Raw genomic sequence first — 27805 nt, 5'->3', positions numbered from 1 at the left:
CTCTACAAGGGAGGACAGACAGGTAAGAAACTTTAATGCAGAAGAGACTAAACATGTCTCTTCTGCATTAGAAAAACCTGCCTTTTCGCCCATCTTTAATTCTGGCCTCAAGTTTCACTTTAAAACCACTTAAAACTAAACCCATTATTTCAACAGTTTCAACCAACCATTACATTTCTAGCGTGTCAGGAGGAGGGTTTATTTCCACTTTAAGAATTCCTGCTAAATATTCTTTAGGGCTTGTTCACACCATACGTGCATGACAACTGATGGGAAAATTGTGCAGATTTCACTGACGGACACATAAATTTACATCAATTTTCATGCGTGTTTCAGTGAGTTTTTTTTTTTTTTTTGCATGTTGACATGAATTTAAATGCACGTCATATTTGTCCTGTCCAAACCACTATGTTGATGTCCATGCAATTTTTTTTTTTTTTTTTTTTGTGTAGAGAACTGCATGTATGTGATACCAGTGTTGTGGTTTGAACAGCACACATGGAGCACAATAGTGTGTGTGTCTGTTTTTTGTGCCTTTGCAGAATGTGTGCAGAAAAACTGACATCTGTGCACATAGTGTGACCAAGGCATTAAAGCGGAGTGCCACCCAAAAGTGGAACTTGTGCTGATTTTGTCCCCCCATATTTGGCACCTTTTGGCGGGGAGCGGATCACCACTCTGTTCCCTCCTCCTCTCCCTGGTGCCGGATTAGTAGGAGAGAGGAGCGGAGCCTCGCGCATTTGCATTGGGGTTCCCGGCGTGAAGCCATAAGGCTACATTGTCGGGTTCCCTTACTCGCAATGGCGGCAGCATGCACCCGACAGCTGATAGTAACAGCTGTGGTGCCGATATTGCTAGACTCCAGGACAGGTAAGTGTCCTATTAAAAGCCAGCAGCTGCAGTATGTGTAGCTGCTGGCTTTTAATTTTTGCAGCATTGGGTGCAACACCGCTTTTAATGAGCACAAACATGCGTAAATTCTTTTCAGTTCTAATTTTTGCCAAGTGTCTGTCAAATAGTTTTCAGCCTTTAGATTAAAAAATGCTTACTTCATAGTTCTACAGCTTAGGGAAATGTATTTATTTTTCTTTTTTTGTTTATGCAGGATTGTATTTGCTGATTTCTTCCTGATGAACTTAATTCTTTGGGGAGAAGGATCCTCAGCAGCCATTCCATTTGGTACACTTGTGGCTATCCTGGCATTGTGGTTTTGTATCTCTGTCCCTCTTACCTTCATTGGAGCCTATTTTGGATTTAAAAAGAATGTAAGTATTTCACAACATTATTGCTCCAAGGATCATACTTAATAAATTATTAGCTCAAGAGTTTTCCTCCACATACAATCATGAGGGTTTTCTAGTTTGAGCTTGGGAGGCTGAATGCTGGCTTAGATTGTTGGTTCTGATAACAGCACATTGTTGCAGCTGTGATAGTCTGTTACTGCCAGCGATGCAGGTAGACAATTTTAACACTCTGTGATGTATGTGTCTGATTTAAAGACTTCGTTCACCATTTTTTTTTTTTTAACAATGGAGCCTACAAATTCTGTGATCTACTGCAATGGAAGGCTCATGTAGACTTCTGGGTAGACAGTGTAGAGCAGGAAGAATCCATGAAGTCTGTCTGTCTGTCTGTCTGTCTGTCTGTCTGTCTGTCTGTCTGTCTGTCTGTCTGTCTGTCTGTCTGTCTGTCTGTCTGTCTGTCTGTTGCATTAATTACATGTTACACCTTGAATATGGACTGCTTCCTTTAGGTGTATTGATACCAGTAGATTATTATTGGGCCTGTTTGGAGTACTCCTCCTCCAGATCTAGACCAATGCAAAATGCAGTATACTGTATTTTTCGCTTCATAAGAAATGTCTGTGCGTCTTATGGGGCAAATATTGATTGCTGCCACTGTGTTGCAAGACCGGGCCAGTCGTTTGACGACTCTGTGGCAGAAGAGAGGAGGACCAGATGTAAGGTACATTCTGGTCACCACACATCCTGGTTTCTGGTTGCTCGCAAAGGACGGTGAAACGCACGCCATTTTGTCAGCGCGAGCTGGGTGGCTATTGTCTCCTCAGCCTGCATGCGAGTTGTCCTAGTGATTGGAAGGGCACTTTTTAATGTTTCAATAAAGGTGACTCATATATGAGAACATGTGGTTGCCATCATCCCTTATGAACTGAAAAAGTATTGGAAAACCTCTAATTGTGGGATTTTTAAGGCAACAAAATCAAATTATTTAGTGAAAAAATGTATTATACAAAAAAGATTTATAAATAAATTCATTGAAATTTCAATATATCCTATTTAGACATTAAACACATGAGGATTTGGATGAAACAGATTGAAGTGATACTATCCACCATCTAATTCAGAAACCTCCAGATAACTGGCGGTGACAGTCCAACGCGTTTCAAGTAGTCAAATTTAAAACATTCTTCATCTGGGATATTGTTGTATCACCATTTTTTCAGGTTTCAAATATCCTGAAAGCAGATACATTCCCCATGACAGTAGTGAGGTGGTCCCCTTGTTCCTGTGGAATTTCCACCCCTTGTTCTCTATAGGAGGGCCGGATAACTATATCCAAAAAATGGCGCATACACGCTGGTGTATTTGGTCCTGTGCAAAAACAAAAAACAAACTGTTATAATTCTACCACTTTTTAATGTAAGCGAGCACTCTGTTTTGGAGTACAGGGGAGGATGCTCACATCCCCAATTAAAACAAGCTATAGAAAAAAACCTCTAATGGAACTTTTAAGGGAATGAGCTCCAAAAAGATGAGGTACTGGTAATATAAAAATCAGTACTTTTTAATTGTAGAAAGTTTTCAAGAGGGGTTCAAGAATATATTTTTTCTGGTTTTCCTCCTCTAAAACCTAGGTGCGTCCTATGGGGTGAAAAATACGGTAATCATGTTTGCTGCTCTACAGCCCCCCTCTAATTTTTATATTTTAAGACGCCTCAATGCTGGTATGCTTGACACTCAAACATCCCCTAGTTTTTTTTATATTTTTCTAAACCTACATTATTAGTTTTTGTTGTAAAAAAGCAAAATTGCCAATGATATAAACACACCTGATTTATATTTTTCATAGATTTTAATTAAAATAATTTAAAGTAATTTTGAAGAGTTGTGTCGCCTTTTCCAAAAAAACTTCCTGTGCACGTAAGGGCTGTCTGCAAACAAACTGCAGCTCTGACTAAAGTTGAGTAATGCCCTTGCTATACCTTGGTATAGGCCATTAACCTTCTGAAGTCTGGCTGGACTACTTCCTGGAATTTAAGTGAGGCCTAGTCATCACTGCTCACCTCTACCATCACAGGAGTGAACTCTCAAATGATGAACTCAGAGCTACTGCATTGGAGGAGAGTGAGAGCACGTGAATCGGAGAAAGAGCTCAATCCTGTGATGGAGGTGAGCAGTAATGACTAGGCTTCACTTGGCAGCATCCTGGGAGTATTTCATTCAGGATTTGGGAGGTACTGTATGTAATTGGCCCACACCTATAGCAAGGACATTATACAACTTTAGTCAGAGCTGTCCAGTGTATGTGTGTGTGTGTGTGTGTGTGTGTGTGTGTGTGTGTATATATATATATATATATATATATATATATATATATATATATATATATATATATATATATATATATATATATATATATATATATATATATATAATGTGTTTTTGTGTGTGTATGTATGTGTGTGTGTGTGTGTGTATATATATATATATATATATATATATATATATATATATATATTATACACGTGAGCAGCGCCCGCATATGTAAACGGTGTTCAAACCACACATGTGAGGTATCGCCGTGATTGGTAGAGCGTGAGCAATAATTCTAGCCCTAGACCTCCTCTGTAACTCAAAACATGCAACCTGTAGAATTTTTTAAACAACGCCTATGGAGATTTTAAAGGGTAAAAGTTTGTCGCCATTCCACAAGCGGACGTAATTTTGAAGCGTGACATGTTTGGTATCAATTTACTCGGCGTAACATTATCTTTCATAATAATAAAAAAATGGGGATAACTTTACTGTTGTCTTATTTTTTTTAATTAAAAAAAGTGGTAATTTTTTCCCAAAAAAGTGCGCTTGTAAGACCGCTGCGCAAATACGGCGTGACAGAAAATATTGCAACGATCGCCATTTTATTCTCTAGGGTGTTAGGATAAAAAAATGTGTGTCTCTCTTGTGTTTGAAGATGCACACTCAAAGCCCATCATCCTTGCCCTTTTTATACTGTCTCCTACAGGATGATTGGACAAACAGAAATTGTACGCCAGTCCAGGATGAACCCCCTGCTCTATCCAGCATGCCTCCATTATTTTTTTTTTTTTTTTTTTTGCTAGTGTCTTGGAAGGATAAACATCTTTTCTTTTTAGAGAAAGGTCTAACTAGGACCCCTAGGTCCTCTTCCATCTTAGATTCCCCACAGATGTTCTCCCCCCTAGTGAGTAAATTGCATCCATATTTTTGCCACCCAAATGCATTATTTGGGTGGTAAACAGACATGTTGCAATTACATTATTTTTACATTTTTCTACATTAAACCTCATTTGCCATGTAGTTGCCCACCCCATTAATTTGTTCAGATCTTCTTGCAAAGTTTCCACATCCTGTGAAGAAGTTCTTCCCCTTCTTAACTTTGTGTCGTCCGCAAATACTGTGATTGAGCTGTTTATCCCATCCTCCCAGATCGTTTATGAATAAATTAAATGGGTAAGGTCCCAGGACAGAACCCTGGGGGACCCCACTTTCCACCCCCGACGCTTCAGAGTACTCCCCATTTATCACCACCCTCTGAACTTGCCCCTGTAGCCAGTTTTCAGTCCATGTATTCACCCTAAGTTCCATGCCAACAAACCTTACCTTGTACAGTAGACATTTATGGGGAACTGTATCAAATGCTTTTGCAAAATCCAGATACGTCACGTCTACAGGCCTTTCTTTATCTAGATGGCAGCTCACCTCCTCATAGAAGGTTTAATAAATTGGGTTGGCAAGAATGATTCTTCATGAACCCATGCTGATTACTGCTAATGATACTGTTGTCATTACTAAAATCTTATATATGGTCCCTTATCCCCTCCAGGAGCTTGCATACTATTGATGTTCGACTAACTGGTCTGTAATTCCCAGGGATGTATCTTGGCCCTGTTTTTACATATTGGTGCTACATTGGAGAAAAGCCAGTCGACTGGTACCATTCCAGTCGGTAGACTGTTCTAAAGAATTGAACAGTGGTCTGGCAATTACTTGACCGATTTCCTTAAGGACCCTTGGGTGCAAGCCATCTGGTCCAGGTGACTTGTTGGTGTTAAGTTTTTCAAGCCCATTTATAATTCTGTCTTCTGTAAGCCATGAGCATGCTTCCTGTGATGTGTCATGAAAATAAACCTTGCAGTTTTGGTTACTGAAGCCCCCCCGATTCCCTCGTTAAGACTGAGAAGAATAAATTCAATTCCTTCGCCATCTCTCCATCCTTAGTAACCAGGTTCCCTTCATCATTCTTTATGGGACCAATATGATCTGACCTTTTCTTAAAATTTAGGAATGGGTTGAGGATGGGGAAGAGCTAAATGCCACTGATTCTGTGGAGGTCCTGGCAGATGAGTCTGCTTCTGAGCAATCTGGGCCAGAAGATGTCCAGTTGGTATGTTCCTCTCAGTCGCAGAGGCTTTTGATCCAGACTCTTGCGGAGAGGTTTTTTTTCTGCCTTAAGTTGCCTCCTGCAAAGTTTTCTTGAGCCCCCCTGGTCCTCTTTGGGGTTCCTGAGGCTGCACAGGCTTTCCCCTTGCACCCACTTTTGGAACAGGTGGTGTATGCTGATTGGGAACATGCTGACAGGATTTTCATTTTCTCTTTTTAAAAGGTTTTCCCTTGTTTATATCCCATGGAGGAAAAGTGTTTTTTTTTTTTTCTATGTGGAGCATTGCAGCCATAGATGCGGCAGTCTTCCTTAAACAAGAACTTGTCCGGTTGGTAACGCACAGAGGGCGTCGGAGTCACTATTGAAGGCTTCCTTTTCTTTGGCAAGTTCAGCTATTCAGACAGCTGTCGCAGCAATTAGAGTCTGCCAGTCCTTAAAGGATTGGGTCAGACGGGCCTGACGGTACTAACCAAGAGGACGATTCTGCCGAGATCAAAGCAGATTTACCTTGAGCGCTGTGTTTGGTTGTTGATGCTTTTTAAAGCAGGGGTCTCCAAACTCCAAGCCCACAGGTGTGTTTTGTCTGGCCCCCAGCTTGTCCAGACTCTGCCAACCCAGCACTGCCGACCTGCTGGCTTTTAGAAGCAGCTGCTGTTATTGGCAGTATATGTCTGGCCGGTCCAGGACAAAAAGCCGCTCCCCGCACACCCTCCCATGCTGCCAGAGGATTGGCTGCTGTGCTGAGCTGAGGATTGTCTGGTAGGAGGTGATGTCATCAGCGTGGCACCTCCCGACTTACTGCCTGCTGTTTACATTAGGCATTCTTCCACCTTGCAGCCTGCGTGTGTAGCAGTGGGTGGAAGTCGGGAGGTGCAGGAGAGCTGAAGTCGGCTCCTACAATGAAAGAAGTCAGCTTGTACAGTCAAGCGTCAAATGGGCATAAATCTGCACACATACATATACAGGAGACTCTGATGGGGACATTGATAATGGGGAAATCTATGCTGGGGACAATGATAATGGGGGAGGAACTAAGCTGGGGACACTGATAATGGGGGGGGGGGAGAAACTATGCTGGGGCCACTGATAATGGGGGGGGAACTATGCTGGGGCCACTGATAATGGGGGGGGGGGAACTATGCTGGGGCCACTGATAATGGGGGGGGGAACTATGCTGGGGCCACTGATAATGGGGGGGGGGGGGAACTATGCTGGGGCCACTGATAATGGGGGGGGGGGAACTATGCTGGGGCCACTGATAATGGGGGGGGGGAAACTATGCTGGGGCCACTGATAATGGGGGGGGGAACTATGCTGGGGCCACTGATAATGGGGGGGGGAAACTATGCTGGGGCCACTGATAATGGGGGGGGGGGAGAAACTATGCTGGGGCCACTGATAATGGGGGGGGGGGAACTATGCTGGGGACACTGATAATGGGGGGGGGGGAGAACTATGCTGGGGACACTGATAATGGGCCATTTTCCTGTGGCCACGCCAGGCTCCATATGCTGCGCTCGGCGGCCATCTTGCCAGAGTCCTCGGCCTCTAGTGTTTCCTACGGCGCGCAGCGCCGTTCTCCTCGCACAGCACCTTACAACTTCCTCACGGTTTTCTCCACACACACACACACACACACAGCAGGTGTGCGGGACACGGGCAGCAGTCTCCTCCGCTATGGGACTCTCTTCAGCTGGTTAGTGCAGCTGGGTTTCTGCAGAGGCAGGTTTTTTCCTTCTGTGCCCTTCTTTGATAATTTCTTAAATGCGGAATGAGAAAAGCCGCTGAGGGCTTTTGTAGTCCCTCACCGCCGGGCAGTTCAGTGCCCCTTTGACGAGAGCCCTTTCAAGAGGTGGGCTTCTTCTCCGGTGGTGGACCCTCCAGGTGACCATTCTTCCTATTGCGGGGATCTGACTGATGGCAGATCCGAAGTATTGACCCTTTCCATGTTTCCATGCTGGGGTCTGACTGGCGGCCTATTGTGGCCGCTACTCTGGGACGGCGTACACTGACGTCACCGCGCTCAACGTGAGGAGGAAGGGCTCCTATAGTGCCGGCCGGCATTTCTTGCTTTTAAAATACATTCGTTTGTAAGAGGATTCTTTTATTCATATTAAACCTTTTATACAGAATTATGATATGGTCCGTCTCTTCTCTGCATATATGAACCGGGACCTTGTATCTTCGAGTTTCTAAGCTCGCCAACAAACGACTACCAACTGAATCCCTGCTGGCTGGTGTTTCAATCCATAGATGAAATTCATGCTCAATGCTCATTTGCCTGTTGGTTCCGGTAAGTGGCTTTCCATAAGGTGGTGGTTTCCACTTAGAAGTCCTATTCACGGTGGTGTGGTTCTGTCCTGTCTATGGGCTCCGATTTCTACATTGTTTGGACTTTTTTACATCTGCTACCATATCCATTCATTTAGATCTGGGACTCTAACAGGATTTTTTCCTTGATATTTAATGCCAACATTTGGTTGTTGGCTTGTATTGGCTCAGTTTCATTTTCTATTAAACTGTTTTGTGTTTAACCCATCAAATTGCTGCCTTTGATCTTCATTGATGAGCTATAATTATTTTTTTCATTGTTTAGCGCAGTTTTTTCTTTTTGCAGGGACGCATACATGCATGTCCCGTTTTGCGCATTTCGGTGTTCTTTCTGTGCTTTATGGTGAGAGAGGGTCTCTGTCATGTGGCCCTCCTTGTCGTCTGCACCATGGGTTTCCAGCTAGGAGCTCGCACTTATCCTAACTTTGTTGAGACAGCGAGGCTTTTGGAGTCGCCAGATGCTGGACAAGGGTGCTGGGCTCCCTTGCAGGTGACCCTCACAGGGCATGGATCACCTGGCCGCTCGTCTCCACCGCAAGGGTGTCAAGGCTAGTGGCCAGGTCTAGTGATCTGGTACAGACGCGTCAGTCGCGCTGGTGGCCCTGTGGGGTCTGTATCGGCAATTTTTTGCCGTTCCGCCATTGTAGTGCTTCCTCGGCTGCTCCACAGAGTGGAGTCTTAGGAGAGCGCGATGCTTCTAATCGCTCCAGCTTGGCCTCTGCGTCCTTGGTTCGTCTACCCTGACGGTTGCCAGGGCGGGAGGTACCTCTGTCTCGAGGTCCCATGTTTTCATCCTGTTGTACAATCACTGACTTGATCAACATGGCTATTGGAAGCCGGACTTTAAGAGCCCGGGGTCTGTCAGACTCGGTCATCTCAACAATGCTGAGGGCATTGTAATCTTCCGGAGGATCTACCGTCGCGCCTGGCAGACTTGCATCTCTTGGTGCGAAGAGATGGAGTGACATCCACGGACGTACTCGGTGTCCAGGGTCCTGCTGTTTTTACAGCTTGGAGTGGATCTAAAAATTGCTTAAAGCAATGTTTGTCATACAGGCCAATACTCTTAAGGGGCGGGCTCCCTTTCCGGTCACGGCACTTTCGACCAGGGCAATTGGTGCTTCCTGGGTTTTTTTCCCACATCATGCGTCGGTCTCACAGGTATGCGAAGCGGCGACTTGGTGTCCGTTCGCGCTTTTTCCAGAATTTACATGGTTGCTGTGAGTGCATCTTCTGATGCTTCTTTGGGCCACTAGTTTTTGCAGGCGGCTGTTTAAAGTTGCACCTCCTCCGTTGAGGAGCTCTGCTTGTTTTGGGGTGAAGTTAAAATTGGTTTTACTGATATATTTCCCACCCCTCGTTTTTGACACTGCTTGGGGACGTCCCACTTGTCAAGATTTAAGGAGCTGTGTGTCCGTCCATGGACGATAAGAGAAAATAGGATTTTTTTTTGTACTCCCTGTAAAATTATTTTCTCTGAGTCCATGGACGGACACAGCTCCCACCCCTCCTTTTTAGGTTTGTACTGCTTGTTACGAACTGAGGCTGCATGCTGCAGTGAGGAGGGTTATGTCTGGAGGGACCACCCCCTGGGCGGGGCTGTTCAACTCTGTTAATGTAACATGTATTTAACATGCCTAGTCCTCTCCTGTAAACAGGGAACATAACCCAATTGTCAAGATTTAAGGAGCTGTGTCCGTCCATGGACTTCAGAGAAAAGGATTTTACAATCCTATTTTTATCCTCTCCTTTTTGGATAGAGGTTGCTATTTTTGTGTGTATGTGTGGTGTGTTTTTAGATTTCCATTGAAAATAAAAAAATTGTAGATAGCTATGTAACCATGCTTTTTTTTTTTTTTTTTTTTTTTTTGTAGGCTATTGAACACCCTGTCCGCACCAATCAGATCCCTCGTCAAATTCCTGAACAATCATTTTACACAAAACCATTACCTGGTATTATAATGGGAGGAATTTTGCCCTTTGGCTGTATCTTCATACAACTTTTCTTCATTCTTAATAGTATCTGGTAAGAAGATATCCTTTTTGTTTTTAGTTGCTGTCTCCTATAGCTGTTATGACGACACTCCATGTTTCCTCGATGTCCGCCGGCCACCTGCGATCAATGTGATTTCCCCCCTCTGCCTAAATGACATGTCCTATCTTTTGTTCCTAGTAAACGGGAGCAGTGATCTGTCATGTCCCAGTGTGTGCCCCCCCCATAGTTGGAACACACCCAGGGAATACACTCCTTTTTTTTTTTTTTTTTTTTTTTTTTTTTTTAAATGTATATTGGCCTATACATTTTTTTTTTTTTTTTTTTTTAAATGGACATGTATTATAGCAGGAAGCAAAAAATTGCAGGGGTGATCAAATACCACAAAAAAACTCTATTTGTGGGAAAAGAACATTGATTTTGTTTGGGTACAGTGTCACACGACCACACAATTGTCAGTTAAAAATGACGTGGTCATTAAGGCTCGGCTCACACTGCTGCGCTGTGAATTTGTTCAGTTTTTTTTTTTGTCCTGTGTGAGGTGCAATTTTACCACAAATTTCAGGAGTTGGACATGGCTGCGATTGATCTAGCCAATGGAATCATAATGTAAAAAAAAAAGTGTTAACTTCCTGTGTACTTCCTGGTTTTTGTGGAGAGTACAGTAATGTGGTGGAATTCGCACATATGTGAACCATCAATGCACTTCAGAACGATTTACACTGATGTCTATGGAGATTAAATTTGCAACGCAACGCTGTAAACTCACACAAGACTTTATTTTTTTATTTTTATATATCGCAACGCATGTATGTGAACGTCCGTCATTGAAAACAATGACTTTATGGATGACATGCGAATTTAGAATGTTTTTGATGCATCATATTCATTGTGAACTGGGCCTTAAGAGGGCAAATCAATTGGGGGCTGAAGTGGTTAAAGTCTAACTCCAGCCAGACTTTTAATTTTGCTTTGGCTACAGCAAGGAGAGTTGGGGCCTTGCTCTAACTGAAGATTTTTTATTTTCTTTATCGTTACATCACGGGACACAGAGCGGCATTCATTACTATATGGGTTATATGGAGTACCTTCAGGTGTAGACACTGGCAATCTTCAAACAGGAAATGCCCCTCCCTATATAACCCCCTCCCATAGGAGGAGTACCTCAGTTTTTACGCCAGTGTCTTAGGTGTTAGTCATGGTTTAGCTTGCCTCCGCATCCTTGGGATTAGGTGAGCTACCGGTTCTGTCCAAAAAAGCCTGCGCGCTAAAGTGGTCAGTAACCGGACCCCAAACCCTTGGGGTATAGCCCATAATGCTTTCTTTTTAAAGAGAGCTGGACCCTGGGCCCAGAACTTAGAAACCTTTGGGGCGCCTAATGTTTTCTGTTTGCCAGGGTGCTGTATGGGCCCAGGACAGTGGATCCTTCATGGAAGAAGAAGGTTCCCAGGGCCTGAAGGTCTAGACATCCCCACGGAGATGGGGGAAGATTGGACCTCTTGCTTGGCAAAGTCCTGCGGCATGGAGCAGGTAAGTAAGGGGAAAAACCTGCGGGGCTTGGCTCTTAGCAAGTTTTTCTGGGAGGTCACAGGGGACATGCCTAAGGTTATGCATTGCATCTGGCAAACCAGTCACATATCATGAAGATAGGATGGCTCTATATGTTATATTTCCCCATAAAAGGTGACCTCCCTGGTAGTGTTGGAAAAGCTGTGAGTGGGGCCTTTTATGTACAAGTGTATGTGTGTGTCAGAGAGCTATGCTTACCTGCAAGCCTCCAGGCGATGCTCTATCCAGTCCTCTCCCTCATGCCTGCAAGGCAGGCAAAACGCTGACCTCCTCGTGTGTTCACAGGCCTGCGGCTGCAGGAACAGAGAGGCCCTTCCTCCCAACCCCCCCCCCCGTCGCGGGCGCGCGCGCGGTGCGCGTGCACGTGTTATAGACGCATTTGGCGCCGTTTTAGCTGGGGGGGGAAGGGCGGGTCAGTGGTTTAAAGGAAGGGGCGGCCCTTCCTTAGATGCCACAGCTCATTCATTTCTCTGGCTTAAGGGAGGAAGGACTGGAGGGAAGCACGGGGCGCTGAGGACACACAGTGGCCAGAAAGAATACTACAGTCTTCAGAAGATTGTGGTTTAGCCTAGGAATAGGCTGGTTTTCTTTTCCATCTCATAGTCTTTTCTTTGGCAATACTACTCAGGGGGATAGAATGTTTTTTCTTGCCTAGATTGAAAAAAAAAAAAAAAAAAAGTGTCATCTAGGGTAGAGGAAACATTTTTTTTTTTTTTTCCCCCAAACAGGTGTTTGGGCATTTAACTATTATAAGTCCCAGGTACCAATAAGTAGCAGGTGTACCTCGGTATTGTACCATGGCATCAAGATCAGAGGGTACAAAAGGTGGGGATTCCCCCGCAGAGTCTGAGGTCTCGGATAGAGCTATGCCGCTGCTTTCCCCACAGGGAGCCGTTGGGCCATCGGGGTCTGGGGCTAGAGCTGACGCGAGTCAACCCAACCCTAAGGTGGTCACGGAGGAGGTGTTACTCGCCTCTTTAAATGAGATGCGGAGAAGCATGGGAGAAATGATAGCCGCAGCCATGCGGGGTAGTAAGCGGAATAGATCTCCGTCACCCGTGCGCGGACCCTCGGAAGAGGAGGTCCTTTCCTCTGGGGAATTGGACGACCTATTGGACAGAGACCAAGTAGGTTCAGGGATCGAAGATCCGGATACAGAGGAGTCTGGGGCAGTCTCCCTGAGGGAGAGCTGGTGGATTCAGGGCTTGACGGACTTGGTCCATAAGGCATTCAACCTGCCTGTACCAGATCTCCAGGTATCGACGGTTTCAGCTTTGGGCTCACTGAGGGCGCCTCAAAGCAGGGCTGTGTTTCCGATCCATCCTCTCTTAGAGGGAGTCTTGTTCCAAGAGTGGAACAAACCAGACAAGGTTTTCTTTCCACCTAAGAAATTTTCTGTCTTATATCCTATGGAAGAAAAGTTTTCCAAGAGATGGGCTTCTCCTGCAGTAGACGCAGCCATCTCATGTGTTAACAAATCGTTAACATGTCCTGTAGAAAACGTACAGGTTTTCAAAGATCCAGTTGATAGACGCTTGGAAGCCCTACTTAAGAACTCCTTCACTTCTGCAGGGGCAGTAGTACAGCCAGCCGTGGCTGCGATTGGAGTCGCTCAAGCTTTATCGGATCAATTTAAACAAATGCTTGAATTTATTCCTGCCGAGCAGGCAGAAGAATTTTCGGATGTCCCTAAAGCCATATGTTTTACGGTAGACGCAATCAAGGATTCTATCCAACAAGCGTCACGTTTATCATTATCCCTTATCCATATGAGAAGACTCTTATGGTTAAAAAGCTGGGAGGCTGAGCCCCCATGCAAGAAGCTCCTGGCAGGGTTTCCCTTCCATGGAGGACGGCTCTTCGGAGAGGACTTAGATAAATACATTCAGACCATTTCAAACGGCAAGAGTACTCTCTTGCCAACTAAGAAGAGGGTTCAGGGGCCTGCGTTTAAACGACAGTCCTCCCCTGGGCAGGGGCCCTCTAATGCCAAGCAGTATCGACGGCCTCCTGCAAGAACAAACTTCGGCTTCAACAGCAGATCAAGAGGACAGGCTGTTAGGGGCAAGAGGCAGTGGTTTCGCAAGCCGGCAAAACCAGCCCCCAAGTCTACCTCATGAAGGGGCGCCCCCACCCACGAAGGTGGGGGGAAGGCTGCGACTCTTTTCGGAGATTTGGGAAGCCAGCATTCCCGACGAGTGGGTACGGTCTTCCGTGGCCACAGGCTACAAGCTAGAATTCCTAAGGTTTCCTCCTCCTCATTTCCAGGAGTCGAGGATTCCAAACGATCTGGAGAAAGGAGCCGCATTAAAGTCGGCTCTAGATCATCTACTTTCCCAGGAAGTGATAGTAGAGGTACCAGTCCTGGAACAGGGGCTGGGTTTCTACTCCAACCTATTCATCATCCCAAAGCCCAATGGAGATGTCAGGCCAATTTTGGACCTAAAGATGGTAAATGCATACTTAAAAGTCCGCTCATTTCGGATGGAATCCGTGCGGTCAGCAGCTGCCACACTCCAAAAGGACGACTTCATGGCGTCCATAGACATAAAGGATGCCTACCTTCATGTTCCAATTTATCAGCCACATCAAAGATATCTACGCTTTATGGTGGCTTCGCGTCATTTCCAATTCGTGACGCTTCCCTTCGGGTTGGCTACGGCCCCCCGGGTGTTCACGAAGGTTCTAGCTCCAATCCTAGCCAAGCTAAGGATCCAAGGGGTCACGATCCTAGCATACCTGGACGACCTCCTAGTCATAGACCACTCGTCTCCCGGCTTGGAACGAGCAGTGGCCCTCACGGTCCAATACCTCGAGAGGTTCGGCTGGGTCCTAAATCGAGAGAAGTCAGCATTCCAGCCCACAAGGCAGTTGGAATATCTCGGCATGAGATTAGACACAGAACAACAAGGGGTGTTCCTACCTCTGAGGAAGGTCAAAGCCATCAAGGAATTAATCCTACTGGTTCTAAGCAAGAAAGAACCGACTATTCGCCTATGTATGAGATTACTAGGCAAGATGGTGGCTACTTTCGAGGCGGTGCCATACGCCCAGAGCCACACTCGCATCCTGCAGGCAGCCATCCTGTCAGCATGGAGCAGAAGGCCACAGGCCTTGGATATCCCGTTGCCTCTCTCATCAAGAGTCCGACAAAGTCTGTGTTGGTGGTTAGACCCTCAGAATCTACTGAAGGGGAGGTCTTTCAGCCCAGTGGCTTGGAAGATAGTGACCACAGACGCCAGCCTGACGGGCTGGGGAGCGATTGTGGATGGTTCCACTCGCCAAGGTATTTGGACAAAGCTAGAGAAGCTTTTACCCATCAACATCTTGGAGCTCAGAGCTGTTCGACTAGCCCTCAGGGCTTGGACGTCGAAATTGCAGGGGCTCCCGGTGAGAATTCAATCAGACAATGCCACGGCAGTGGCATACATAAATCACCAAGGGGGGACCAGGAGTCAGGCCACTCAGAGAGAAGTGAGCTTGATTCTCCTATGGGCAGAGGCTCATGTGCCCTGCATATCGGCAATATTCATTCCCGGAGTGGACAACTTTCAGGCGGACTTCTTAAGCCGCCAGACTCTATGGCCGGGGGAATGGTCTCTGCATCCACAAGTCTTTCAAGCACTCTGCCAAAGATGGGGAGTGCCGGACGTGGATATCATGGCATCGAGACTCAACAAGAAGCTAGACAGGTTCATGTCCCGCTCAAGGGATCCGATGGCCTGCGGAACCGATGCTCTGGTTTGCCCTTGGCATCAGTTCAAGCTTCTTTATGCGTTTCCCCCGCTCCAGTTACTACCCCGCCTGCTGCGCAGGATCCGGGTGGAGCACATACCAGTTATCCTGGTAGCTCCAGCATGGCCCAGAAGGGCTTGGTACTCACTAATCCTAAGGATGGTAGTGGGAAACCCTTGGACTCTGCCTCTAAGGCCAGACCTGCTATCGCAAGGTCCGATCCTCCACCCTGCCTTACGGCATCTAAATTTGACGGCCTGGAAGCTGAATCCTTGATTCTCAGGGGTAGAGGTCTGTCTCAGAAAGTAATCTCTACCCTAATCAGAGCCAGGAAACCGGTCTCTAGGGTGATTTATCACAGGGTCTGGAAGGCCTATATAGGCTGGTGCGAGTCCAAGCTATGGCTTCCTCGCAAGTTCACCATAGATAGAGTTTTAAGTTTTCTCCAGCTAGGAGTGGATAAAGGATTGGCATTAAGCACAATCAAAGGACAGATTTCTGCCCTGTCAGTGTGGTTTCAGCGGCCACTGGCCACCCACTCGCTGGTTAAGACCTTCCTTCAAGGGGTCTTACGTATTAAACCTCCAGTTAAATCCCCGCTTTGCCCGTGGGATTTAAATCTTGTTCTGTCGAGTTTACAGAAACAACCGTTTGAGCCGTTGGCTGAAGTTCCTTTGGTTCTACTGACAAGGAAGTTGGTGTTTTTGGTTGCCATAGTTTCCGCAAGAAGAGTTTCGGAACTGGCAGCCTTATCCTGTAAGGAACCATATCTTATATTTCATAAGGACAAGGTCGTTCTCCGCCCTCATCCTTCCTTCTTACCGAAGGTCATATCCAGTTTTCATTTGAACCAGGATTTGGTATTACCATCCTTCTTCCCTAAACCTACTTCCAGAAAGGAATGGTTGCTGCATACCTTGGATATTGTCAGGGCCATGAAGGCCTATCTTAAAGCTACAGAGAAGATCCGGAAAACAGATGTGCTGTTTATTCTGCCGGATGGGCCCAAGAAGGGGCAGGCAGCTGCAAAGTCCACCATTTCTAGGTGGATTAAGCAATTGATCACTCAGGCCTACGGCTTGAAAGGGTTGCCTCCTCCAGTATCATTAAAGGCTCATTCTACTAGAGCCATGGGCGCCTCCTGGGCAGCACACCACCAGATCTCTATGGCTCAAGTTTGCAAGGCGGCAACCTGGTCTTCTGTCCACACATTTACAAAATTCTACAAGTTGGACGTAAGAAGGAATACTGATACTGCCTTCGGGCAGGCAGTGCTGCAGGCTGCAGTTTGAGACCCTCGGATTCCGGGGGCTCCTCTTTTTTTGAGTTAAATTTAAAATTTAAGATTATTTTTCTCTAAGTTGGATTTATTATGATTTGAGTATATCTCTAAATTAAATCCTTTTGTCTTGGAGATGTTCTCCCTCCCCTCATTGTAAGCATTGCTTTGGGACATCCCATATAGTAATGAATGCCGCTCTGTGTCCCGTGATGTAACGATAAAGAAAAAGAGATTTTTAATACAGCTTACCTGTAAAATCTTTTTCTTGGAGTACATCACGGGACACAGAGCTCCCACCCCTCTTTTGAGGACCATTTTGGGAGGCATACTGCTTGCTACAAAACTGAGGTACTCCTCCTATGGGAGGGGGTTATATAGGGAGGGGCATTTCCTGTTTGAAGATTGCCAGTGTCTACACCTGAAGGTACTCCATATAACCCATATAGTAATGAATGCCGCTCTGTGTCCCGTGATGTACTCCAAGAAAAAGATTTTACAGGTAAGCTGTATTAAAAATCTCTTTTTTGCCCTTTAAACTAAGTTTGTTTTGAAAGTAAATTTAGCTTTACATGGACACTAAAAATTATTATTATTATTATTATTATTATTATTATTATTATTATTATTATACAGGATTTATATAGCGCCAACAGTTTGCGCAGCGCTTTGAATCTAAACTTTATATTCTTACCACATGCTAATAACATGTAGTTGACTGGATTTTATGGCATGCTCATGCAGTGTGTTGTAAAACTTTCTCCAAACTTGTAAAATTCCTCTCAGCAGCCTGGAAGAAGTTGTTGAAGTGTGACAATAATTGGTAAAAAGTGTTTTATGTAGCTTCATATGCTCTACAGTGATTTGCTATGGGACTGTAACTGGCTTACATTTTTATTTTTAAGGTCCCATCAGATGTATTATATGTTCGGATTCTTGTTTCTCGTATTCATCATTTTGGTCATCACATGCTCCGAAGCCACGATATTACTTTGCTACTTTCATCTGTGTGCTGAGGTATGAATTTTCTTTTTCACTGTGGTGATATGGGCATGTCTGAAAGTAATGGCTAGATGTTGCATTACTGCTTCTGCATTACATATTGGTATAGGAACACATTTTTGAATACATACAATTCTTATTAGCCATGTACTGGGATGAAAAAGTTCTTTGCATATTGCTAATTAACTAAATGAGACTAAGACGAGCAAAGTACACATATTTATAATTACCGAATTTCGGTGTGCTTAGTTCTGTTGCTTAAAGAATAAGTTTACCTTTTGGGGAAAACATAATGCACACATTTTTGTGGGGGGGGGGGTTTAAGAAAGTAATTTTTTATTTTACCCGTTAGAAGCCTGGAAGGCATTGCACCTGTGATCAGTGGATCTGGGGTGTAATGCCAGACTCCTGCAGACAAGCCATGCAGTTTCAGTCGGTAGCTGCATTACGGGGCTTGCTGTTTACAAGCTGTGAATGAACTACGAAACTGCTCATCAGCGACCTCACAGTTCATTCAGAACTGCAAGCCATCAGTCGCAATGGCTGATAGTAGTTGTAGTTTGTGAATTCACTAGAAAATGAATAATTGATGCAGCTGTGTGGGCGGAGCCCCACACGGCCACATTATTTTCAAATATTGAGAGCGGATGTGGGTGGTAGGTGGCTGCAGCTGCTGGAACGTGTTGCATGTTCCACCCTAGATACAGGTGAAGGTGAACTTATATTAAATTATTAGTTGCTTTGAGTTATAGTTTTCACATCACTCTTTGGGATGATCTGTTTTTTTTCTCAATTTCCAGCATTTGTTTTATCCCCCTTCTCTCTTTCTCAGGACTACCATTGGCAGTGGCGCTCATTCCTCACAAGTGGCTTTACAGCGGTTTACTTCCTGGTGTATGCGGTGCATTACTTTTACTCGAAACTGCAAATTACAGGAACTGCAAGCACCTTCTTATATTTTGGCTACACTATGATAATGGTTCACATATTTTTCCTTTTTACTGGTAAGATGCTGTTTATTTTTTCTTTTGTACAGTAGAAAGCTATATCCCTAGTGGTGACGGGCAAACACTTCCTGTGTGCTTTTATTTTTTTTGCTGTGCTCAGTGCAGTTTGTTGCTGCTAAAATAGTCTTGGGGCCTGATCACACCGAGCAGACAGACATCTGCTGGAGATGGAAACTGCAACCGTTTACCTATCTGGTAGCTGTCTATTCCAACTGCAGTAGGTGTGTGTGTGTGTGTGTGTGTGTGTTTTTTTCTTACACTGAACTTTTGTTGTATGTGTACGAAAGTAACACTTCATTCGTATCACTGTGTGCTGCTGTACAGCGACATTTGATTCTGTACAGCGCACTGCGATAAAATGCAGCATTTGTTTGCAATTGTTTTTATGGGTGTCCTTGCGGTGACCAACATTTTACAGTTCAGTAAAAATTTGCTCACTGCACAGTGTGACTTGGTCCTTTTTAAAGCAAGGTTGAAATCCATCCAAAAATATTTCTAATAGGGGAGGCTAAGAACACCTGTCAAATCTTTCTTGCTGCTTGGGGGGTTTACCCTGTTTGTCCTGTTAAGTGTTGCTGGGACAAGAATGGAATGGAAAGGAAATGCAAAACTTTACTTTTGCCAACATAAAGATTTACTCTGGGAGGTAGGAGATGGAAAAACTACCCTTGCAGTGCGTCTTCTACAGCACTAAAGAGTTAAATGCTTATTTTTGCCTATACCAGTAAAAAACACTTTTTGCTTGCCTTATCACGAACTCTTGCGAGCTTCTTCAATACAAGTTCCTTTAAGCCAGTTTGGCACTGCATTCAGCAGTTGTAGCTGTGATGTCCTCATGTACATTGCAGGACCAACAGTCAAGCATTAAAAGTGTGCACACGAAGGGCCTGTCCACAACCCAGAGCAAAGGGAGAGACGAGTTGAGCATTGACTGAAAGAGGATTGAGGGATGAGGCAAGTCTTCCCTAGTCTAGATCTGCCCACATGCCTGGACCAGCACCTGGCTCAGCCTCTCGGCTCATTCCATTGGCCAGAATAAATTCATATTCTGGCCAATGAAATAAACGTGCGCACACTTGATGCACCTAAATGTGCCTAAACATGTGGCTGCTTTTTTTTCCTGCCAGGCATTAAAAAAAAAAAAAGTCCTGTGTGCATGAGGCCCTTTGCATTTTTCTGAAATTTTATACTGATTTTGACAGGTTAATGTGAAGCTACCTAAGCAGATTAGGTTTTTCTAAATGCTATATTATGTTTTAGACAGTTTTACCAGAAACTGTCTGCCATCTTTCAGTACTTATTCAAACATATGTTCACTGACGCATGTTCATTCTGTGATATAACTGAGTTTTTTACCTTTTTTTTATTTTTTTACTTTCAGGTACAATCGGATTCTTTGCCTGCTTTTGGTTTGTGACAAAGATCTATAGTGTTGTGAAAGTGGACTGAGTATCACAACTGTGTGTAAAGAATGCAAGAAGAACTTTTACTTTAAAATCTTTAAACCCGTGGAAAATTATTTCCTTTTACAGTATTGTCATCTACTTGTGGCATAAAAGCAGCAATCTCTCCAACAGAAGCATTTTTGTTTTCAAATGTAACTTCCTTTAATTTGGTTCTATTGCATTGTGATGTTCCTGTTTGAAAAAGAAAACTACTTAAAATGTAAGCTTTTGTAAATATAATAACTATGCGGTAATTGAGATTGACACTTCTAACAGAAGAAAAATGTGTGCAATACACAAATATCCGTACTATTAATAAAATATCTGTAAATACAATTTTGCTTTTAGACTTCTAGCTGAGATGAGTTGTTCTTGAAACAGGTTGCTACAGAATGTGTTAAACTTTCCTCCTAATGTCCTTTTTATTTCTGGTTGAATATTATTTTTTATACTGGGTTAAATGTCCTTTTGGTTTCTTTTACTGTTCATATTCCAATTAGTGATTTGAAGCCTTTAAAACTATGTGCCTCCAGGTCTTTGGATTTTTAAATTTATAATCTTAATAAATACTGTAAAAATGTAAGTGTTTTTTTCATGGTATATCTGGAATACAGCATAGTCTAGAACGTACAGTATATGCTGTACAGCAGGGGTGCCCAAACTTTTGAAGAGAGGGCCATTTAAGCGTCTTGGTAACTGGTCGCGGGCCACAATGAGTGGAGCGGGCGGATAACATGCATACTGCAGAGCGGACACAGACGCAGCCCACTCTAGTCTTGGGCCCTCGGATCTGATCTGCCCAGATGGAAGGGGATGGATCCCCCTTCTACTTTTTTTAGAGGATCAAATTGGAGGTAGGCGGGTGTAAAATGGACACAAGTTTGTTTTCATCTGCAGCTCCATAGAGGTGAATGGAGGGTCCAACTGATCATGTGAAAGGGGCCTAAGGCTGCTTTCACACTGATGTGCTGCAGTTTACCCACACTCTGGGTGCAGTGCACCTGTGGCTTAGCTGCACTTTTCTATTGATTTCTATAATATCCTGCAGGTGTGGTGCACTTTCAGAAAGCGAACCAAACCTGCAGGTAATTACAGAAGTCTATGGCTCAGTGCAGGTAACCCACAGGCACGCTGCACTACACCTGCGGATCAATTTAAAAGCAGCCCAGTAACCAATGCAGAAGATATGCCCATATATACACTGTGATTTTAGTAATGAACTGACCTATAATAACTGAAAATAAGTCGGGCAGAGCACATTTGGTATCACTCTGCCTGTGACAGGAGCCAGTGCTAGGCAGGAAGCATTGGCTTATGCGTCTCTGCTCCGCAGCCCTTTGGTTCCTCTACTTCTCGTTTCATTCACAACACTAATGCTCTGAGATAAAGGATTGGGAACCTAAGATCTGGGCTTGCCAACCCACCATCACAGAGCAGGAGGTCGTGGGCCACATGTGGCGATGTAATGTGTGCATGTTTTATCTCCTCGTTTACAAAAAAATATTGTGACGAGATCCTTGCTCGCCCAGGTCCTGCTCTCCCGACACTCCTCTGCTACCAGTGAGTCAGCTTGCAGATTGCAGCGTCTGATGGTCCAGTCATCCAAGGTTCCGGGGTCCGAACTACAGCTATGTGCCATTCAGACCCATTAAGAACAAACACCAGGCAGGCTGTATGTAAGTTCAAGCAGGACTCTCTATTTCAAGTACACAGCACACTTTTATACAGAATTTTGGAACATCCCACTCCCAACAACCGCTTTCCTATTGGTCAATTGTAAAGTATATCCAGTCTTCACTCAAGTCCTCCTTGACCATGCAAATGAGGACTTGAAATTGTCAACAGGGATTGGTCCAATAGCTTGGATAGAAAGACTTGTGTATTGAGACAGAAGCCCCAGGGGGTAATCAATGTACACAATAACCCGGGCTACTTAATTACTACCTCTGAGAGGTTACATTGCTTTAGACAATAGAATGCTAATTCAATACAGCTGACAGGAGGCTTCTGACCTTTAGAACAATAAACACATACATCTTCACACATACATTCTAGATTCAATTAACCTTCAATCCATAGTTTTTTAGCCAGACGGAGTGTCTCCGACACCCGCTCTTAGCCTGCAGAGCACAATAAAAGGTATTTCTCTAGCTGGTTCCACTTAGCATTTCAATAGCCGGTGTCCTTGCATTGAATGTCCCTCTCCTGTGTAACAGATGTCAAGTAGAAACACTTTAATATCTTAAGATCCATGACATTACTTCCCCTGGGAAACAGTCCAACAGCCGCAGTGGGACCCAAACGGGTCAACTCGAGGATGTTGGAAAAGTAGTCTTAAAGTTCCAGGACTGTCTGCTGGGATGACCCATCTGCCTTCCTGTTTTGAGGTCCTGGCCCATAATCGGACGGCAAGAGGCTTGCATTCAGTCCTCTCCAAAAGCCCCTGTCCCGGCTAGGTCTGTCACACATCTCCCCCTTTGGCAGGAGACTAACACTGGGAGAGACCCCAATTCCAGTACCCCAGATAACTTGTCCCAAACAGAGCATTACTCACCCAGCCAATCTCTGCCTCTCTCAGAGAACACGCCTGCCGCTGGGGAGAGGCCTGGACTGGCCCTTCTCCCTGGAGTCCTTTCAGCCGCTGGAGAGAAGACAGGGTGGCTGGGCTCAGTTCATCATGCCGTTGGGAATCTGGGCCAACTGGCCACCATTCCTGGGGTATACCAGTGGAGACTGCAGTCCCATCCACTGATGCTATGTAAAAATCCCCCGGGGGTTGCAAAGCAAAGCCGACATCCTCCTGTCTCAGTGCCGCACCATGTTCTGGGGTTGTGTCCATGTAGATCGGAGTCCCATCCACTACCACAGGAACCCCCTCTCCTGTTAGTTGAGAGCAGAGGCCTGGGGCACTCTGCTCTGTTGCCAGCTCTTCCGCTGGGTTGCTGTGAGTGGAGACCACAGTCCCATCCACCGATATCCGCTCAAGCTGTAGTGGGGTGCAGCCGCCAGTAGCATCCTGTCCTGCTGCCAGTGATTCAGCTGGGAATACGAGCTTTACCACCTCAGCTTGTTGCTGGGGAGGGGGGCCAACCGCCCCGGCTCCCTGGAACTCCACAGTTGGTCCCAGTGCTGGCCAGAGATGGCTAGCATTCTGCCCTGTTGCCAGCACTTCTGCTGGGGGTGCATAATCCATAACATCCTCTGAACAGTCCATACACTCTGTAATCTGTGGCTGGGGAGTGATCGCCATCTTCTCACCCTGAGCCTCCGGAACTGCCACAGGGGTGGGGCAGAGGTCTTGATCCCTCTGTCCGGTGACCAGCGCTTCAGCTGGGGAAGTTCCTTGTAACTCCACAAATACTGTACTTGGTGCTGGGCAGAGCACAGTGAAGTTTGGCCCTGATACCAGCTCTTCTGTTGGAGGCTCCCCAGGTTGTTCTTCCTCAGCAGAAAAGTCTATCAAATCCCCTGTCTCTACAACTGGTGTCTGGGGATAGAGGTTCACCATCTCCTGTCCATGGAACCCAGAAGATGCTATGGGTACTGAGCAGAGGTTAGCAGAGCTCGGCCCTGCGGTCAGCACTTCAGCTTTGGGAATGGCAAGCTCCCGATTTTCCACTGCTGATTCATCAGCCAGGATTTCATCACTGTCAGCTGATATTTCCTCATAGTCCCAGGTAAAGGGAACCTCACCCTGCTGCTGAGCGGAGTCTAGCAGCTGTTTGTAGGCGATTTCCAGTTCCCATTCCTGAGCGGCCAGGAATTCCAAATCTTCCTGTAACCAGTGCACTTCCGGGACATTCAGTCTTCGCTCTCTGTGCTCCATTATTTCCTCCCAACGCCACTCCCGATCGCTCCCAAAGTTGGGATCCCTGGACATCCTCCAATACAACAATCCCAGGCCATCATAGTCAAAGCCTTCCGTGGGGCTGTCATCCGCTGACCACGGGCACTCTTGGACTACATACCACCGGAGGGCTCTGTAGCTCTCGTCCAACCGCATCTCTTCCCGGATCAGCCTGCTTAACTCTGCTGTCCACTCCTGCTTTGGTTGTTCCCCCAATAACAGCATCCGTACTTCATACTGTGACCAGTACCTTACATGGATGGAGGGGAGAGCTTTTCCCTGGTGTCGCTGCTCGCGGGCTAGCGCTTCTTTCCAGAGTTCGCAGCGGATCGAATCAGACCATCCAAGCAGGACCTCCTCTGATACTGGTCCTCTGCGCTGTATCTGCTTCTCTCGCAACCTCCTTCTGAATTTCTCTTCCATGGTTACTGATATCTGTACCTCTCCTCTTCTTTCATTTGGTGCTGCTTCTTTAGGCGCTGTCACCGATCGCCGTATTTCTGCAATTCTCAGCTCCTGTTGCCGCTCTCGTTCTCTCTGTTGTCGCTCTCGTTCTCTCTCATCCTGCCGCTGGAGGTCTCTAATGGTATTCTGTATGGCGGTCTCTGATGGGTTCGCACCATATAATGCCAACCGCTGTTGAACTCGCTGCTGGAACAAGTCTTCAACTGACCGGGGTCCTGCATCACCATCCCTCTGATCCATCTCGGCTAGCGCAACGATCAGGGTGGCCTTGTTCTTCCCACCGGTCCCTCCACGGCTCTCAAGCAAGTCTTTTAGCATGGTTCTCCTCCAGGCTGCATAGCTGGTCATTCATGGTGGTGGTTTGGAGTTGTCCCAGTAACTGGAGAGCAAATCCCACCGCTGCCAACCAATGTGACGAGATCCTTGCTCGCCCAGGTCCTGCTCTCCCGACACTCCTCTGCTACCAGTGAGTCAGCTTGCAGATTGCAGCGTCTGATGGTCCAGTCATCCAAGGTTCCGGGGTCCGAACTACAGCTATGTGCCATTCAGACCCATTAAGAACAAACACCAGGCAGGCTGTATGTAAGTTCAAGCAGGACTCTCTATTTCAAGTACACAGCACACTTTTATACAGAATTTTGGAACATCCCACTCCCAACAACCGCTTTCCTATTGGTCAATTGTAAAGTATATCCAGTCTTCACTCAAGTCCTCCTTGACCATGCAAATGAGGACTTGAAATTGTCAACAGGGATTGGTCCAATAGCTTGGATAGAAAGACTTGTGTATTGAGACAGAAGCCCCAGGGGGTAATCAATGTACACAATAACCCGGGCTACTTAATTACTACCTCTGAGAGGTTACATTGCTTTAGACAATAGAATGCTAATTCAATACAGCTGACAGGAGGCTTCTGACCTTTAGAACAATAAACACATACATCTTCACACATACATTCTAGATTCAATTAACCTTCAATCCATAGTTTTTTAGCCAGACGGAGTGTCTCCGACACCCGCTCTTAGCCTGCAGAGCACAATAAAAGGTATTTCTCTAGCTGGTTCCACTTAGCATTTCAATAGCCGGTGTCCTTGCATTGAATGTCCCTCTCCTGTGTAACAGATGTCAAGTAGAAACACTTTAATATCTTAAGATCCATGACAAATATATACTGTAAAACACACACGCACTTTCTTTTACACTTTTTTTTTTTTTCTTGCACCTTGTTTTGAAACTCAACAATTTTGTGGACAGCTCTTACCATAAAAAGCCTTTAACCTTTAGACTTAATGTTAAGCTATAATTCAAAATGGAAAATCTTAAATTCTATAAAGGTCATTGTAGCGATTTAAGAGTTTATCACTATATCTGTGCACATATCTCTATCCTCCCAGATTTACTGGAAAATAACACATGCTATTGTGCCCTATGCAATTGGCTTTGAAATTGGCACAACTGTTGATGACGGATTGGCTGTTTGAGTACTTCTGCAACTGCTGATCTAGTTTTCACATACATGAAAGATTCTTGGAAATTCAGTAAAATGGGTAGTAACTGCTCTTGTTCCCCCTTTTTTTTTTTTTTTTTTTTTTGTACTATAAAACTTTTCTTGAAGTCTATTGAGGGACTCTGTAATTCATAAACAAGTTATACTGCCACCCACAGGAGGTTGGAACTTTAGCAAAAAAAAAAACATAGAAGGCATCCCCCTGTCTCTAACCATCATGCCCCATTTCTGTGAGAAAGTGGTGCACATTAAGAGGGACAGGCTCTATGTCCCTCACTGCACATTGGGGGAAAAAATTGCAGCCAGTACAAAATTATTTTTAAATAGGATTTCCAAATGCTGTCCAACTGAGTGTGAGAAATGACCAGCGTGAGGTCTGACGGATGTGGAATTTATTCTACAAAGGAGTATCTGAATCAAAGTCCAGATGAAGTAAAGACAAAGCAAATTGGCAAATAGACATTCCATGTCCAATAGAAAGGCCATTTGGTCAACTGCAGAATACCTGATTTCTGGAAAAGGAAGTTTGGACAGACAGTGGGTGAATAATAGTGTCTGGGACAAGTTCTATCTCAACTGGTGCCATTGTCCACAGAAAATTAAAAGGACTACGTAAGCAAATGATTGAGAAAAAAAGCTTACTAGATGGAATAAAATACCCGAGTTAATATAAACACTTTCAATATGTTTAATTCAGATAGGCCCATAAAGATTTCTCCTTTTGTCTGATAAAATATAAAAAATAAAGACAAAAGAAGGAGATAAAATATTAGAAATATAATGATGTAAGATAAATGACAGAAAAAAAAAGGGGGGGGGATTTGAGGTGAAGGAGGTATCACATGTGTTCTAGATGCAGAGGCAAGATGACAAAAGTGATATTAAATGGCAACAAGTACAGGGAGAGGAGGGTACGGTTGATATTTAGATCATTAACATAATCTAACAATGGACTCCAAATTTGAAGGTATTTGGCATGTTTTATTAAGGATGTTGATGAATTTTTCATTTGTCATGTTTTCAAGAAGACATTGTTTGACTTCAGCAAAGGGTTTGCTTCCAAACGTTAGCTAAGATTTGCCTAGCCACCAGACAAACCTATCCCGCCAAGTTCTGCTGAAGTTTGAGATGTGAGATGGAGAGCTTCCCAATGGTCTTGTAGGAGAGTGACATGGAGAACTGAATTTTAGTAAATTATAAACCTTAATCCAAAAGTGAGAAGCTACAGGATAAGTACGTACCCCAAATATGAACTAAGGTCCCCTGATCAAAATATTCCAGGGAACATTCTGAAGTAGCGTTGGGGATAAATTATGACGATCCGGGGTCATATACCAGCGGGACAATATTTTTTTTAATTGTTTTCCTGTGCCAATATGTTAAGTGAACATTTAGAGGTAGCTAACCAAATGTTTTGTTCAGTTAAGTTAACATAGAAAATGGATCATCTTCCTTTCTCCCACTTAGGTATGTTTTTAGAAGGGAGTGGATTCTGTAAGTGATGAATAAAGGACAGATATTTAGACCCTTTTAGAGAGTGGGTCATTTTTACATTTGATTTTAAAGGGAGTTTGATGTAGTAGTGATTGTGTGTGGCCAGTAATGAGATCTTGGAGGAAATGTATCTGAGGAAAACCAAATCTTTCTTTCATAGGTATAGTAAAATGTTAACTAAGTTGAGTTAATGATTTAATAGCGTCCAAAGAAAATATATATATATATCGGGGACCATTGATACGCCGTGACGATCATCGTAGGCAGGGGCAAAAGGAGTGCCAAATATCCCTGACAGTGGTAGGTGAGAACTAAGGTTGCCAGAATATTTATGTCCCATTGTTTAAGAGTATGACGCAAAGAAAGATTGATGAATTTGGCAGGGCTGTGGAGTCGGTAGATAAATGTTTCGACTCCTAAATGTTCTGACAATCTAAATTTAGTAGGAGTCGGTGCATTGTTTGCTGACT

At 44.7% G+C, this 27805-nt stretch overlaps 1 protein-coding gene across 1 annotated transcript in view; it reads left to right on the top strand.

Annotated features, from left to right (window-relative positions):
• TM9SF2 (transmembrane 9 superfamily member 2) overlaps positions 1-20605 on the top strand; it is a 60023-nt gene extending 39418 nt beyond the window's left edge. The window contains exons 13-17 of the mRNA XM_040336170.1: positions 1106-1265; positions 9867-10018; positions 17474-17585; positions 18403-18574; positions 19959-20605. Coding sequence (XP_040192104.1) covers positions 1106-1265; positions 9867-10018; positions 17474-17585; positions 18403-18574; positions 19959-20026 — 664 coding nt within the window. The 3' untranslated portion in view covers positions 20027-20605. The remainder of the gene's footprint in view (positions 1-1105; positions 1266-9866; positions 10019-17473; positions 17586-18402; positions 18575-19958) is intronic.
• Positions 20606-27805: the final 7200 nt, after the last annotated feature.

The sequence above is a fragment of the Rana temporaria genome, chromosome 2, assembly GCF_905171775.1.
Source record: "Rana temporaria chromosome 2, aRanTem1.1, whole genome shotgun sequence".
NCBI classification, from domain to species: Eukaryota; Metazoa; Chordata; class Amphibia; order Anura; family Ranidae; genus Rana; species Rana temporaria.
This window is presented reverse-complemented; position numbering and strand designations above follow the sequence as displayed.